The sequence below is a fragment of the Symphalangus syndactylus genome, chromosome 18, assembly GCF_028878055.3.
Source record: "Symphalangus syndactylus isolate Jambi chromosome 18, NHGRI_mSymSyn1-v2.1_pri, whole genome shotgun sequence".
Lineage (NCBI taxonomy): Eukaryota > Metazoa > Chordata > Mammalia > Primates > Hylobatidae > Symphalangus > Symphalangus syndactylus.
In genome coordinates, this window is record NC_072440.2 from 28,476,688 (window position 1) to 28,494,753 (window position 18,066).

An 18,066-nucleotide genomic window follows, 5' to 3' on the forward strand; every position below is an offset into this window, starting at 1 on the left:
ACATTTTTAATACAAATTTTTAAAAGGAAGATTTAATGACAGTCTATAAAATCACAGGAGACATTTTTAATGCATCTTAATCATTTCAATAAAGTTTATCTTAAGTGAGTTTTTAAAGATCACTGTTAAACTACAACAGAATTTAAATAGGAACTTACAGACAACTAGAATAAATACATTGCATGTGCATAAGATAAACATTTATAATCTCAAACACTATTGAATGACTAAGTAGTTTTTAAAAAGGGAAAAAATAAATTTCGTTTACTCTTGACTGCATTGACTGATTCAGCAAGTTCAATTATATTTTCTAACAAGTGAAGAATATATTAATATTTACAGATACTTTTAAAATAAGCATATATTTTACTATGTTTTTGAACTGTTAGGTCCTCAAAAGGAACCTAGAATCCTTAAGAACTTTGCCTAAATGAACATTGAAAAAGAGGAAGAAATTAACTCACCCAAGTTGTGAATAATTGCTTGCAGATTTTGCTAGTTTTGTCATTGACCTAGAGTATGCCTCCTCTATGGTAGCTCTGTTAAATCAAATATCCACATCATAATACCTCTTATTCAGTGACCAAAAACAGCAAAGTTATCAAAATACAATTAAAAATGCAAAACAAAAAGATACCTCAAAAATTACATGTTAAAAATAAGTACATATACGTAGTCATGAATTTCTGGCCTATCTTTAAATGTCCTTTCTGATATAGAACTAAAATAATTTATATCACACACACAAATTTTTTTTGAGATAGAGTCTTGCTCTGTCACCCAGGCTGGAGTACAGTGGTATGATCATAGCTCACTGCAGCCTTGACCTCTGAGGCTTAAGCAATCCTCCCACCTCAGCCTCCTGAGTAGCTTGCACTACAAGCATGCCCCACAACACCCAGCTAATTTTTGTATTTTTTTGTAGAGATGGGGCCTCGCTATGTTGCCCAGGCTGATCTGGAATTCCAGGGCTCAAGAAATCCTCCCACCTCGGCCTCCCAAAGTGCTGAGATCATAGACATGAGCCACCATGCTCAGCCATAGAAAAAGTTTTAATGGAATCACAACACTTTTTATCTTTAGTACCAATACTTATCTGAACAGGAAATACATGAGTGCTACTTCTTGTATTCTCTTTCTCTGTAAGCTGATTCACTGTGATAAGTGTGTCATTTGTATTTAATACTTCTTTGTTGTACTTAGTTTTATTATTCTTCAACACTGTGATGCACATTTAATAGAACAAGAGATTAATGACAGTCATTTGCACAAAACTAAATATGAATCATCAAGTCTGAAATCCTGAACTTCATTCATGGCTTAATTTATTTTGTGATTAGATCTAAAATATTAGCAAATATTTCACACTAGAAAACTGTGTTTTATATAACTACTGTTTAGCATATGAGATTTTATTCTGTAAAAAACATCCACAGCCATTAAATATAGAATTCTAAAAGACACAAATTATCCTATAGACATGTAACCTATAAAAACAGAATATACATTTTGTATGGCCTTCTTTTTTTGAGACGGAGTATGGCTGTCACCCAGGCTGGAGTACAGTGGTGCGATCTTGGCTCACTGCAACCTCTGCCTCCCAGATTCAAGCGATTCTCCTGCCTCAGCCTCCCGAGTAGCTGGGACTACAGGCACCCACCACCACGCCCAGCTAATTTTTGTATTTTTAGTAGAGACAGGATTTCACCATATTGGTCAGGCTGGTCTCAAACTCCTGACCTTGTGACCTGCCCCACTCGGCCTCCCAAAGTGCTGGGATTACAGGCATGAGCCACTGCGCCCGGCCTGTATGGCCTTCTTAACACTACAAAACTTATAGTTTTACCTTTCGCCTGGCTCTTCTCAATGTGTGCTACCCTTAATAGGGGAACATTCTACAACCACCATCATCCCTCCATTTACTTTGATTGGTCCAACTAATTTTCTGCTTCTAATGTCTAAATCCAGATCTTCACACTGCTCTTGCACTGACCCATCTGTTCAATATCTAACTGCCCCAAACATAATTAAGATATTTGAACCACCTCAAACTCAGAATATCTAAACTAATCTCCAAACTCTTCCCCAACCAAATTTGCACAAAAACCAACTAACAAAAAGGAAATACTAAGAGTAACTGCCTCTCGCTGATAGTACTGTGACTCTTTCCTGCTCCTTTAAGCTCTTCTGTCATTTTAAAATACTATTACTACAAGAGTAATACTTTGTTCATCCAAAACAGTTAGTATTAGCATACCAATGGGTGAGTTTAAAGCAAGGTAAAGAAGTTCAATTTCCAGTACAGATTAAACATCCCTAATCAGCCAGGCACGGTGGCTTACGCCTGTAATCCCAACACTTTGGGAGGCCAAGGCTGGCAGATCACCTGAGGTCAGGAGTTCAAGACCAGCCTGGCCAACATGGTGAAACCCCGTCTCTACTAAAAATACAAAAATTAGCTGGGCATAGTGGTGGGTGCCTGTAATCCCAGCTACTCCGGAGGCTGAGGCAGGAGAATTGCTTGAATTCGGGAAGCGGAGGCTGCAGTGGGCCAAGATCATGCCACCGCACTCCAGCCTGGGCAACAAGTGCGAAACTCTGTCTCAAATAAATAAATAAACAAACAAGCATCCCTAATCAAAATATCAGAAATGCTCCAAAATCTATATATTTTTTGAGGACCAACATGATGCCAAAAGCAGAAAATTCCACACCTGACCTTGTGACAGGTCATGGTCAAAATTCAGTCAAAACTTTGTTCCATGTAGAAAAATAGTTAAAATAGGCCGGGCGTGGTGGCTCACGCCTGTAATCCCAACACTTTGGGAGGCCGAGGCAGGTGGATCACGAGGTCAGGAGATTGAGACCATCCTGGCTAACACGGTGAAACCCCGTCTCTACTAAAAATACAAAAAAATTAGCTGGGCTTGGTGACACACGCCTGTAATCCCAGCTACTCGGGAGGCTGAGGCAGGAGAATGGCGTGAACCCGGGAGGCAGAGGTTGCAGTGAGCCGAGATCGTGCCACTGCACTCCAGCTGGGCGACAGAGCGAGACTCCGTCTCAAAAAAAAAAAAGAAAGAAAAAGAAACATAGTTAAAATATTGTATAAAATTACCTTCAGGCTATGAGTATATGGTGTGTATAAAACATAAATTTCAAGTTTAGACTTGGGTCTCACTCTCAAGATTTCTTGTTATGTATATGCAAATACTCCAAAATCTGAAAAAATCCTAATTCTAAAAGACTTCTGGTACCAAGCATTTCAGATAAGGGATACTTAACCTGTAATAGTGAATAAGAATATTGACACAAACTTTTCTCACTGAGGAAAATTTAGAAAACATGGTAAGTTGAGGGTGGGGGCAAGGTAACTGAAAAGCATTAGAAAACTTAAGGGGCAGTTAAGAATCAAGATCCAAGAGAAGGGCATCCAGACAAGTCAGTCAGGTATGTGGGGCAGCTTCTTCCTTGGGGGTATCCAGAAGAGGTCGCTGATCAGTTGAGAAATGAAACAGCTTTTCTCAGCCTCACAGGGTAAGGGAGCCAAAAGTAAAAGAGTTCAGGTCCACAAAAGGTAGAAAGCATAGAAAAATCCCATGCCCTTCAAGTAGAGACTCCAAAAGAAGAATTTCAGTAGAGAACTGGAAATCATTTTAAGAAGTGGAGGAAAGCACACCAAATTTGCAAAAAAGAAAAAAAAATGCAAATTACAGATCTAGAAAATACAACAACCAAAATTAATATCTCCTTGGACGGGGTTTAGCAGCTGATTAGACATACTATATTGAGATTTATACCATAAAAAGGAGATGGAAAAAAGAGGAAAATTAAAAAAAAAAGAGATCTAGTTAATTAAAAGATTGATGAGAATAATTTATCCAACATTAAAGTTCAGAAAGACAAAAAAGAATGAAAAACAGAGAAGAGATATAAAGGATAAAGCAAGAAAAGTCGGATAAACGAGTAAAGAGAAAGAATGAGTTAGAGAAAATATTTGAAGAAATAATAACGGGGAATTTTCCAAAACTGATAAAAGATATTAACCACAGATCCAAGCAGCCCAACAAACTTTAAGAGGATAAATTGTTTACAAACAATTACATCTGGTCCTAGTCACATTATAGTAAAAACCGCTGAAAATTAAAAAGAGAAAGAACAAAACAAAGAAATCTTAAAAGCAACCAAACTCTTCCCACCACCAAATGTTACCTTCAAAGAACCAATAACTAGACTGAGAGCTAACATCTCAACTATAGATAATGGAACGATCTTCAAAAAGAATTAATTAAAAAAATCTATCAACTGGAATTCCATACCCAGCAAAAATATAAATGAAAGCAAATTCTTAATAAAATGACAGATCTAGGTGATTATCACCAATGGCCACTAACATCACGAAACAGTTATATTTGGATAATATATGCCTCTGGTGGAAGTAAACACCACCACCTAAGAAGTATTCTTTCCAAAAAACTGAATAGAGGTGGGCACAGTGGCTCATGCCTGTAATGCCAGCACTTTGGGAGGCCGAGGCGGGTGGATCACCTGAGGTCAGGAGTCCAAGATCAGCCTGGCCAACATGGTGAAACCCTGCCTCTACTAAAAATGCAAAAATAAGATGGGCGTGGTGGCATGCACCTGCAATCCCAGCTACTCGGGGAGGCAGAGGAAGGAGAATCGCTTGAACCTGGGAGGTGGAGGTTGCAGTGAGTCCACTGTACTCCAGCCTGGGTGACAGAGTGAGACTCAGTCCAAAAAAAAAAAGTACTGAATAGAATTTGATCATGCTGCTAGATTTAAATGACAACTTTGAGGAAATTCAGGGATAAAGGAAGATATTTAATAAACTATGCATATGCAATTAGCATATTCCAGGATATGGGGCCCTATTAGAACAAATACTCTGGTTTCTTCAACAACAAAAGGTAACGAGGTGGGTGGCTATAGATTAAGAGACTCAAAAGGCATATCAACCAAGTGTAACATATAGAAATCAGGCCAGGTGCAATAGCTCATGCCTGTAATCCCGACTCTTTGGGAGGCCGAGGCAGAAGGATCGCTTGAGCTCAGGTGTTTGAGATCACCCTGGGCAACCTGGTGAACCCTCATCTCTACAAAAAAAAATACAAAAATTAGCTGGGCATGGTGGTGCATCCCTATAGCCCCAGCTACTTGGGAGGCTGGGGTGGGAGGATCATTTGAGACCAGGAGGTCAAGGCTACAGCCTGGATGACAGTGAGACCCTGTCTCAAAAATAATAATAATAATAATAATAATAAATTTTTGCAATAAACCTTAAAGTTTGGATAAAATTAAGACATTCATAGAAAAATATAACTTTTCAAACTCACAGAACTAAAAAATCTGAATGGTCCTATAATGATTAAAGAAATTAAATAAGTAATTTCAAACCTTCCTACAAAGACAATTTCAAGCCCAGCTGGCTTTACCAGAAAATTCTATTAAGCACATGAGGAAAAAACAATAATCTTTCAAAAATTTTGCCAGAAAATACAATAATAGGATATACTCCCCAATTCATTTTATGAAGCCAACAAACTTTGATACCAAAACCTAACAAGTACACTTAGAGAAATAAAATGTTCAGGCCAATCTCACTCACAAGTATAGATGTAAAAATTGCACATAAAATAGCAGCAAATTGATCCACTAACACATAAAATGATCAACTACATCCCCACCAAATTGTGTTTAGGCCAAGAATGGCAAGTTGATTTAACACGCAAATTTCAATAATTCACACAAACGACAGGTTGTGAGGACAGAAAAAGAAAAACATATCATCCCATTACTCACCAGAGAAATGCAAATTAAGGTCACAATGAGATAGATACTACTATTATCAAAAAAGCTAAAATTAAAAGACTGACAATACCAAGAGTTGATAAGAACATAAAGCAACTGGAACTCTCAAAGATGGAAGGTGGTGTAAACTGATACAACCACCTTGGAAAATTCTTTGGTATTAGTCACTCAAGTTGAACATACATATACCTTATGGCCTCACAATTCCACTCCAGAGTATATACCCAATATAAATGTATATATATGCATACCAGGACATATGTGCGAAACTATTCAAGGCAACATTACTTGGTAATAGTAAAAAAAACGAAAATAGCAAAAGATCTAGAAGAGCCAACAAAATACTGAAGGAGCAGAACAAAGTTGGAAGACTGATACTACCCAACTTCAAGACTTATTATGAAGCTACAATAAATCAGGTGGGGCACAGTGGCTCATGCCTGTAAAATCCTGGCACTTTGGGATGCAGAGGTAGGCAGATCATTTGAGCACAGGAGTTTGAGACCAGCCTAGGCAACATGGTGAAACCTTGTCTCTACAAAAAAAAAAAAAGTCTCATCACTTTGAAAGACACTGGGCATGGTGCCACACGTGTATAGTCCCAACTATTCAGTAGGCTGAGGCAGAAGAACTGATTGAGCCCAAGAGGTGGAGGCTGCACTGCACTCCAGCCTGGGCGACAGAACGAGACCCTGTCTCAAAAAATAAATAAATAAAAATTAAAAAATAACGCTAGGGGAGGGATAGCATTAGGAGAAATACCTAATGTAGATATGTAGATGACAGGTTGATGGGTGCAGCAAACCACCACGGCACATGTATACCTATGGAACAAACCTGCACGTTCTGCACATGTATCCCAGAACTTTAAAGTATTAAAAAAAGGCCAGGCGTGGTGGCTCACGCCTGTAATCCCAACACTTTGGGAGGCTAAGGCGGGCGGATCATGAGGTCAAGAGATTGAGACCATCCTGGCTAACACGATGAAACCCTGTCTCTACTAAAAATACAAAAATTAGCCGTGTGTGGTGGCGGGTGCCTGTAGTCCCACCTACTCAGGAGGCTGAGGCAGGAGAATGGCATGAACCCTGGAAGCGGAGCTTGCAGTGAGCAGAGATCGCGCCACTGCACTCCAGCCTGGGCGACAGAGCGAGACTCTATCTCAAAAAAAAAAGGAGCAAATGCAATACAATGGAACAAAGATAGTATTTTCAATAAATGGTACTGGAACTGGACACCTATATGCAAAAAAAAAAAAAAAAAATGAATCCAGACACAGACCTTACACTCTTCACAAAAATTAACTCAAAATGTATTACAGACCTAAATGTAAAACATAAAACTACAAAACCCCTAGAAGATAACACGGGAGAAAACCTAGACAACATTGGGTATGGTAACGACTTTTTAGAACAGTATCTAAATGCATTCCAATATCTAAAGGCACTCCAATATACCAGACCTTGGCTATGGTGATGACTTTTTAGACGCAATATCTAAAGGCAGTCCAATACCTAAAGGTGCTCCAAACACAAAATCCATGAAATAAATAATGGATATGTTGGACTTTCTTAAAATTAAATACTTCTGTTCTTTGAAAGACAATGTCAAAAGAATGAGAAAACAAACCACAGACTGTGAGAAAATATTTGCAAATGACACATCTGATAAAAGACCATTATCCAAAATATATAAAGAACTCTAAAAACCCAATAAGGGGGCAGCTGGCAAGATGGCTGAATAGGAACAGCTCCAGTCTGCAGCTCCCAGCAAGATCAATGTAGAAGGCAGGTGATTTCAGCATTTCCAACTGAGGTACCCGGCTCATCTCACTGGGGCTGGTTAGACAGTGGGTGCAGCTCACGGAGAGCGAGCAGAAGCGGGATGGGGCATCGCCTCATCCAGGAAGCACAAGAGGTCGGGAAACTCTATCCCCTAGCCAAGGGAAGCCTTGAGGGACTGTGCTGTGAGGAATGGTGCATTCCAGCCCAGATACTATGCTTTTCCCACAGTCTTCGCAACCTGCTGACCAGGAGATTCCCTCGGGTGCCTACACCACCAGGGCCCTGGGTTTCAAGCACAAAAGACCACAACTCCTCACCAGCAAGAGAACAAAACTGGATGGAGAATGAGTTTGACAAACTGACAGAAGTAGGCTTCAGAAGGTGGGTAATAACAAACTCTCCTAAGCTAAAGGAGCATGTTCTAACCCAATGCAAGGAAGCTAAGTACCTTGAAAAAAGGTTAGACGAATTGCTAACTAGAATAATCAGTTTAGAGAAGAACATAGATGACCTGATGGAGATGAAAAACACAGCATGAGAACTTTGTGAAGCATACACAAGTATCAATAGCCAAATCGATCAAGTGGAAGAAAGGATATCATAGACTGAAGATCAACTTAATGAAATAAAGCATGAAGACAAGAATTAGAGAAAAAAGAAAAGGAATGAACAAAGCCTCCAAGAAATATGGGACTATGTGAAAAGACGAAACCTACATTTGATTGGTGTACCTGAAAGTGATGGGGAGAATGTAACCAAGTTGGAAAACACTCTTCAGGATATTATCCAGGAGAACTTCCCCAACCTAGCAAGACAGGCCAACATTCAAATTCAGGAAATATAGAGAACACCACAAAGATACTCCTCGAGAAGAGCAACCCCAAGACACGTAATTGTCAGATTCACCAAGGTTGAAATGAAGGAAAAAATGTTAAGGGCAGCCAGAGAGAAAGGTCAGGTTACCCACAAAGGGAAGCCCATCAGACTAACAGCAGATCTCTCTACAGAAACCCTACAAGCCAGAAGAGAGTGGGGGCCAATTTTCAACATTCTTAAAGAGAAGACTTTTCAACCCAGAATTTCATGTCCAGCCAAACAAAGCTTCATAAACAAAGGAGAAATAAAATCCTTTACAGACAAGCAAACGCTGAGAGATTTCATCACCACCAGGCCAGCCTTACAAGAGCTCCTGAAGGAAACACTAAACATGGAAAGAAACAACCAACATCAGCAACTGCAAGAACATACCAAATTGTAAAGACCATCGACATTATGAAGAAACTGTACCAACTAACGGGCAAAATAATCAGCTAGCATCATAATGACAGGAGCTAATTCACACATAAGAATATTAACCTTAAATGTAAACAGGGTAAATGCCCCAATTAAAAGACAAAGACTCGCAAATTGGATGAAGACTCAAGACTCACTGGTGCGCTGTATTCAGGAGACCCATCTCACGTGCAAAGACACACACAGGCACAAAATAAAGTGATGGAGGAATATTTACCAAGCAAATGGAAAGCAAAAAAAAAGCAGGGGTTGCAATCCTAGTCTTTGATAAAACAGACTTTAAATCAAGAAAGATCAAAAGAGACAAAGGCCATTACATAACAGTAAAGGTATCAATGCATCAAGATGAGCTAACTATCCTAAATATATATGCACCTATACAGGAGCACCCAGATTCATAAAGCAAGTTCTTTGAGACCTACAAAGAGAATTAGACTCTCACACAAGAATAATGGGAGACTTTAACACCCCACTGTCAATATTAGACAGGTCAATGAGAGAGAAAATTAACAAAGATATTCAGGAATTGAACTCAGCTCTGGACCAAGCGGACCTAATAGACATCTACAGAACCCTCCCCACAAAATCAACAGAATATACATTCTTCTCAGCACCACATCACACTTATTCTAAAATTGACCACATAATTGGAAGTAAAACACTCCTCAGCAAATGCAAAAGAACAGAAATCATAACAGTCTCTCAGACCACAGTGCAATCAAATTAGAACTCAGGATTAAGAAACTCACTGAAAATTGCACAACTACATGGAAACTGAACAACCTGCTCCTGAATGACTACTGGGTAAATAATGAAATTAAGGCAGAAATAAGTAAGTTCTTTGAAACCAATGAGAACAAAGACACAACATACCAGAATCTCTGGGACACAGTTGAAACAGTGTTTAGAGGGAAATTTGTAGCACTAAATGCCCACAAGAGAAAGCAGGAAAGATCTAAAATTGACACCCTAACATCACAATTAAAAGAACTAGAGAAGCAAGAGCAAACAAATTCAAAAGCTAGCAGAAGACAAGAAATAACTAAGATCAGAGCAGAACTGAAGGAGATAGAGACACGAAAAACCCTTCAAAAAAATCAATGAATCCAGGAGCTGGTTTTTTGAAAACATCAACAAAATAGACAGACCGCTAGCCAGAATAACAAGAAAAGAGAGAAGAATCAAATAGACACAATAAAAAATGATAAAGGGTATATCACCCCTGATCCAATAGAATTACAAACTACCATCAGAGAATATTAGAAATACCTCTATGCAAATAAACTAGAAAATCTATTAGAAATGGATAAATTCCTGGACACATACACCCTCCCAAGTCTAAACCAGAAAGAATTAGAATCCCTGGACAGATCAATAACAAGCTCTGAAACTGGGGCAGTAATTAATAGCCTACCAACCAAAAACAGCTCAGGACCAGACGGATTCACAGCCAAATTCTACAGAGGTACAAAGAGGAGCTGGTACCATTCATTCTGAAACTATTCCAAACAATAGAAAAATAGGGACTCCTAACTACTCATTTTATGAGGCCAGCATCATCCTAATACCAAAACCTGGCAGAGACACACATAAAAAAACAGAAAATTTCAGGCCAATATCCCTGATGAACATCAATGTGAAAATCCTCAATAAAATACTGGCAAACCAAATCCAGCAACACATCAAAAAGCTTAGCCACCACAACCAACTCAGCTTCATCCCTGGGATGCAAGGCTGGTTCAACATACACAAATCAAGAAATGTAATCCATCACATAAACAGAACCAATGACAAAAACCACGTGATTATCTCAACACATGCAGAAAAGGCCTTCAACAAAATTCAACACCACTTCACGCAAAAAATGCTCAATAAACTAGGTATTGGTGGAACGTATCTCAAAACAATAAGAGCTATTTATGACAAACCCACAGCCAATATCATACTGAATGGGCAAAAACTGGAAGCATTCCTTTTGAAATCCATCACAAAAAAAGGATGCCCTCTCTCACCACTCTTATTCAACATAGTATTGGAAGTTCTGGACAGGGCAATCAGGAAAGAGAAAAAAATAAAGGGTATTCAAATAGGAAAGGGGGATGTCAAATTGTCTCTGTTTGCAGATGACATGACTGTATATTTAGAAAACCCCATCGTCTCAGCCCAAAATTTCCTTAAGCTGGTAAGCAACTTCAGTAAATTCTCAGGATACAAAATCAATGTGCAAAAATCACAAGCATTCCTATACAACAATAACAGAGAGCTAAATCATGAGTGAACTCTCATTCACAATTGCCACAAAGAGAATAAAATACCTAGGAATACAACTTACAAGAGATGTGAAGAACCTCTTCAAGGAGAACTACAAACCACTGCTAAAGGAAATGAGAGAGAACACAAACAAATGGAAAAACATTCCATGCTCATGGATAGGAAGAATCATATCGTGAAAATGGCCAGACTGCCCAAGGTAATTTATAGATTCAATGCTATCCTCATCAAGCAATCACTGACTTTCTTCACAGAATTAGAAAAAACTACTTTGAATTTCATATGGAACCAAAAAAGAGCCTGTATAGCCAAGACAATCCTAGGCAAAAAGAACAAAGCTGGAGGCATCACTTCAAACTATACTACAACGTTTCAGTAACCAAAACAGCATGGTACTGGTACCAAAATAGATATATAGACCAATGGAACAGAGCAGAGGCCGCAGAAATAACACCACACATCTACAACCATCTGATCTTTGACAAACCTGACAAAAACAAGCAATGGGAAAGGACTCCCTATTTCATAAATGGTGTTGGGAAAACTGGCTAGCCATATGCAGAAAACTGAAACTGGACCCCTTCCTTACACCTTATACAAAAATTAACTCAAGATGGGCTAAACACTTAAATGTAAGACCTAAAACCATAAAAACCCTAGAAGAAAACCTAAGCAATTCCATTCAGGACATACGCACAGGCAAAGACTTCATGACTAAAACACCACAAGCAATGGCAACAAAAGCCAGAATTAACAAATAGGATCTAATTAAACTAAGGAGCTTCTGCACAGCAAAAGAAACTATCATCAGAGTGAACAGGCAACCTACAGAATGGGAGAAAATTTTTACAATCTATCCATCTGACAAAGGGCTAATATCCAGAATCTACAAAGAACTTAAATTTATAAGAAAAAAACAACCCCATCAAAAAGTGGGCGAAGTATATGAACAGACACTTCTCAAAAGAAGACGTTTATGCAGCCAAGAAACATGAAAAAAAGCTCATCACTGGTCATTAGAGCAATGCAAATCAAAACCACAATGAGATACTATCTCATGACAGTTAGAATGCCCATCATTAAAAAGTCAGGAAACAACAGATGCTGGAGAGAATGTGGAGAAACAGGAATGCTTTTACACTGTTGGTGGGAGTGTAAATTAGTTCAACCATTGTGGAAGACAGTGTGGCTATTCCTCAAGGATCTAGAACCAGAAATAACATTTGACCTGGCAATCCCATTACTGGCTATATACCCAAAGGATTATAAATCATTCTACTATAAAGACACATGCACACATATGTTTATTGCAGCACTGTTCACAATAGCAAAGACTTGGAACCAACCCAAATGCATACCAATGATGGACTGGATAAAGAAAATGTGGCACATATACACCATGGAATACTATGTAGCCATAAAAAAGCATGAGTTCACGTCCTTTGCAGGGATATGGATGAAGCTGGAAAGTATCATTCTCAGCAAACTAACACAAGAACAGAAAACCAAACAGCACATGTTCTCACTCATTAGTGGGAGTTGAACAATGAGAACACATGGACACAGGGAGGGGAACATCACACACCAGGGCCTGTTCGGGGGTTGGGGGCTGGGGGACTGAGGGAGGGATAGCATTAGGAGAAACACCTAATGTCGATGACAGGTTGATTGGTGCAGCAAACCACCATGGCACATGTATAGCTATGTAACAACGCTGCATGTTCACACATATATCCCAGAGTTTAAAGTATAATAAAAAATTTTTTTTAAAAATAGTAAGAACACAAACAACCATATTAAAAACAAAAATGGGCCAAAGACTTTAACGGATACCTCACTAAAGAAGATACACAGCTGGCAAATAAGCATATGAAAAGACGGAGGACAGGTGTGCTGGTTCCCTCCTGTAATCATAGTGCTTCAGGAGACTGTGGCGGGAGGACTGCTTGAGACCAGGAGTTCAAGACCAGCCTGGGCAACATGCTGAGACCCCATCTTGGCAACAACAAAAAAGCCAGGTGCAGTGGCTCACACCTATAATCTCAGCACTTTGCAAGGCTGGGCAAGGAGGATCACTTGAGGTCAGGAGTTTGAGACTAGCCTGGGAAACATAGCAAGACCTTGACTCTACAAAAACAAATTAAAAGCAAAGATGCTCCGTATCATATGTCATCAGGAAAATGCTAATTAAAACAATGATAAGATACCACTATAGACTTATTGGAACAACCAAAATCTAGAATACTGACCACACCAAATGCTGGCAAGGATGTGGGGCAATACGAACTCTAATTCATTGCTAGTTAAAATGCAAAATGGTATTGTCACTTTGGAAGATGAGTTTCTTACAAAATTAAACATATTCTTTCCATATAATCAAGTAACTGCGTTCCTTGGTATGTAAAATTTAATTAATTAAATTAAAACTTACGTTCACACGAAAACCTGCACACAGATGATTACTGCAGCTTTATTCATAATTGCCAAAACTTGGAAGCAACCAAGATGTCCCTGAGTAAGTCAGTGGATAAAATATAGTACATCCAGACAACAGAATATTATTCAGCACTAAAATGAAATGAACCTGGCCAGGCACAGTGGCTCATGCCTGTAATCCCAACACGCTGGGAGGCCGAGATGGGCTGATTACCTGAGGTCAGGAGTTCCAGACCAGCCTGGCCGACATGGCAAAACCCCGTCTCTACAAAAAATACAAAAATTAGCCAGGCATGGTGGCACATGCCTGTGGTCCCAGCTACTCAAGAGGCTGAGGCACAAGACTTGCTTGAACTCAGGACAGGGAGGTTGCAGTTAGCCATGATCGCACCTCTGCACTCCAGCCTGGGCTGGGTAACACAGCGAGACTCTGTCTCAAAAAAAAGAAGAAAAATACAAAAATCAGCCGGACATGGTGGTGCAGGACTATAATCCCAGCTACTTGGGAGGCTGAGGCACAAGAGTCACTTGAACCCAGGAGGCGGAAGTTATAGTGAGCAGAGACCGAGCCACTGCACTCCAGCCTGGGCGACAATCTGTCTCAAATCAATCAATCAATCAATCAATCAGATAATGTATACAAAGTTTACATTTTTTCCATTCTCATTCAGTCCTTCAAGAAATATGATTATCCTATTGTTCCAGGTTTTGTGCTAGCCACTGGGATACAAACGAATACTGTTTCACAGAGGAACATAAAAACAAATAAAAATAAATAATTACCAAATTTTATAAATACTACAAAGAGATAGGTGATGTAACAAAAGATTATATTAGGTGTTTTTGACCTAGTCAGAGAGATTAGGAAAGGCATCCTTAGAGCAGTGACCACATTGCTGAGCTCTAAAGAATAAGTAGGCATTAACTAGGTGAAGAGAAGAATAAGTATTTACAAAGCCTGGACTAGACAGAGGAAGCCTGTCTATAAGATACCCAGTATCTCTGGAGTGGAAAGAATAAGCAGCAGCCTGTAATTCATATATCTCTTTGTACTCTGTATGCAGTTTTGTTATTACTCATTTTTGTTAATTGTTTCTATGTTCTCCTGTGAGACAATATTCTGTTGTATCCCATGCCTAGCATAGAGCCTAGAACAATAAGACCTGAAAGGTAGTTTTAGGGTCAGAATATGCAGGCCTATCTTAAGAGCAATGGGAAGCCCTTGAGATGGCTGAAAGAGAAGAGGTAACAAACTGATCTGTACTATACTTCAAAAAAACCACTCCAACTACAGTAGAGAGAGTAAGTTGTAGGAAAACAAGGACGAATGTAGATAGAGCAGTTAGGAGCTACCGCTGAAGTTCAGTCAAAAATAATGATAGTTGGGATCAGCATAATGAAGTTAGAGATTCATTCTATGGAAAAACCTATACTGAGGGCCTACCAAGTGACAAGCACTATCACAAGTGCATAAATAGAGCAAAAAGACAACATAAGCAAAAAAGGACAAAAACCCCTGCCCTTGTTGGGTTTACATTCTAGTGGGAAGAGACAGAAAAATAAATAAATGAAATGTCACTTTTATCAGACAGTTACACATACTATGGAGAAAAATAAAGTAGTAAAGGGGAAGTACGACGGATTGTCTCACTACCCAAAGAATCAGAAAGAGATTCTGGGCAAAGGAAGGATGACCCAGGAGTCCTGGACTTCTTAAGGTGACTAACATAAACAGGGCTCAAAGGCAAATATCTGCCCTGATGGTTCCAAAGTAGACAGTGATAGTAGTGAGGTGTAGGGGAAGAGGGAAGGCTAAGGAACATGCCAAGAGATGCAGAGTTCTGCGGCCTTTCCTTTGCTCCTGCCAATGATGATGTAGAAGCCCGGAGGAAGGACAGCCTTACCCAGAGCACTTGAGCTTTTGCATTCCTTGTTGATTCTAGTAGAGAGGAGGGAGTAAGAAAAGAACTGAACTTATATAATAGTTTATTAACCAATTCCTATCAGTCTGTAAACTCCATGAAGGGAGAAGCTGTTATCTTAACCACTGTACTCGCATAATCCAGACAAGTACTTGGTACACAGCACTGATGGGATATATATTGTTGAAAGAATACATGAATAAATGGAGTATTAAATTTAAAGCCAAAGTATCCTTATATTATCAAGGTAAAGATTTTAAATGTGTTCATATAAATAATTACAAAATTGGGGTAGCCACAAAATAGCTTTAAGTTAGTAGGATAGCAGCTTTTGAGTTCTGTTTGATTTTGAATCACAATCAAATTACATTTATTCTTAATAGCTTTTAAATTCGCTATATTCTAAGAGTCTTAAAGACAATCACATTTTATAAATTTGAAAAATTTTAAAATATATACTTAGGACTTTTAAACATAAAAGTTACAAAAACATAAAATTAAACTGAAGTTCAGAAAAGTTAGTCTTTTCTAATTATTTTAGCATGTTTAACAAATGTTAATGTTTTATCCTACAAACTTCTCAACTTTATTATATCACCTTGCTAGCACATCCAGTGAAAAATATGTAGATAATATTTTCAAGCAGGAATCCGCAAACCAGGGGTATTAAACTTGGAGCTACTTTGAGCCACTATACAGCCTTCAGCTGTGTAGATGATAGATACAAATAGATAGATATAATTACAGTATATATTTTAAAACAATGATTACTTTATTCCAAATCCAAATAAAGTTTTCTCCATTATTTATATTCTAAAATTTAAATTGCTATTAAGTTGTTAAATTACTTATTTAAAAAATACATACCGTTCCCTTACAAAATCTGCTAGTTCTTTTGTTGATATCTGTCCATGTTTCATATTATGGTAGAGGACATCAAAGCCACTATTTTTTTCCCCCTAAAATTTAAAAAGATTTTTAGTTTCAAAAAAAACAGATAAAAATGACTTGAGAATATAAAAAGCCAACATTAACTAATATGCAATCCTGTGCACAGGTGAGGTGTTTTCATTAATTTAATTATCCTCATTTATTGTATGATTTTAAACAGTATAAAGCAATATTATATGCTTTAATAAAGTTTACCATTAACTATATATATATACCTACATACACACATATATGCATCCACTTTGTAATCAACCATAAAGGTACAATTAATAAAATTAAGTTGTGACCGGGTGCGGTGGCTCACACCTGTAATCCCAGCACTTTGGGAGGCCGAGGTGGGCGGATCACGAGGTCAGGAGATCGAGACTATCCTGGCTAACATGGTGAAACCCCGTCTCTACTTAAAATACAAAAAATTAGCCAGGCGTGGTGGTGGGTGCCTGTAGTCCCAGCTACTCAGGAGGCTGAGGCAGGAGAATGGCATGAACCTGGAAGGCAGAGCCTGCAGTGAGCCAGAATTGTGCCACTGTGCCCCAGCCTGGGTGACAGAGCAAGACTCCGTCTCAAAAAAAAAATTAAGTATGAGGCCTGGCGTGGTGGCTCACACCTGTAATCCTAGCATTTTGGGAGGCGGAGGCAGGCGGATCACTTGAGGTCAGGAGTTCTAGACCAGCCTGGCCAACATGGTGAAACCCCATCTCAGCTAAAAATAAAAAAAATTAGCCGGGCATGGTGGCATGCACCCATAATCCCAGCTACTTGGGAGGGTGAAACAGGAGAATCGCTTGAACCCGGGAGGTGGAGGTTGCAGTGTGCCGAAATCACACCACTGCACTCCAGCCTGGGAGACAGGGTGAGACTCTGGCAAAACACAACAACAACAAAAAATTAAGTATGAAATTTTAAGGAATATGCAGCATAATTAAGAAAAGATAAACATGGACCGTTCAAAACATATTACCAAATCCCATTTCAATCTCTTTAACACACAGTAAGAAATTCCTGATTATTTAATTTGAAGTTTGTGCTTTAAAATAACTAAATCTTGATTTCTGAGTTAAGACAGTAAAGTACTTAAGTCATATCAGCATTATCACAAAATACTTAGATCTTTCAGTAAACTTGAGAAGTGAGAAAATAGACAAAATTTAACAAAAGAGAAGTAACAGGCTATGTGCTAGTCATTAATTAATGGGATTTTCGTTTGTTTTTGTTTTCGAGACAGTCTCACTCTGCCATCCAGGCTGGAGTGCAGATGTGCAATTATGGCTCACTGCTACCTCCCCGTCCGGGTTCAAGCGATTCTTGTGCTTCAGCCCCCTGAGTAGCTGGGATTACAGGTGTGCACCACCACGTCTGGCTAATTTTTGTATTTTTAGAAGAGACGGGGTTTTGCCATGTTAGCCAGGCAGGTCTCGAACTCCTGGCCTCAAACGATATACCTGCCTTGGCTTCCCAATGTGCTGGGATTACAGGTGTGAGCTACTACACCCAGCCTAATTAATGAGATATTAATAGAACTAGATCACTACACAATCCTGGAAAACCTCTACTGCTGTTTAATCCTATGAATCCTAAAT

General features: G+C 38.9%; 1 protein-coding gene across 3 annotated transcripts in view; it reads right to left on the bottom strand.

Moving 5' to 3' along the window:
- FCHO2 (FCH and mu domain containing endocytic adaptor 2) overlaps positions 1-18,066 on the bottom strand; it is a 130,795-nt gene that overhangs the window by 101,342 nt on the left and 11,387 nt on the right. For 2 of the 3 annotated variants that reach the window (XM_055254473.2, XM_055254472.2), the window contains exons 2-3: positions 16,403-16,494; positions 465-539 (exon numbers count right to left, since the gene is read on the bottom strand). In XM_055254473.2, coding sequence (XP_055110448.1) covers positions 465-539; positions 16,403-16,494 — 167 coding nt within the window. Of the gene's footprint in view, positions 1-464; positions 1,222-16,402; positions 16,495-18,066 lie in introns of those variants that run through there. The other variant, XM_063623171.1, reaches the window with a different exon arrangement.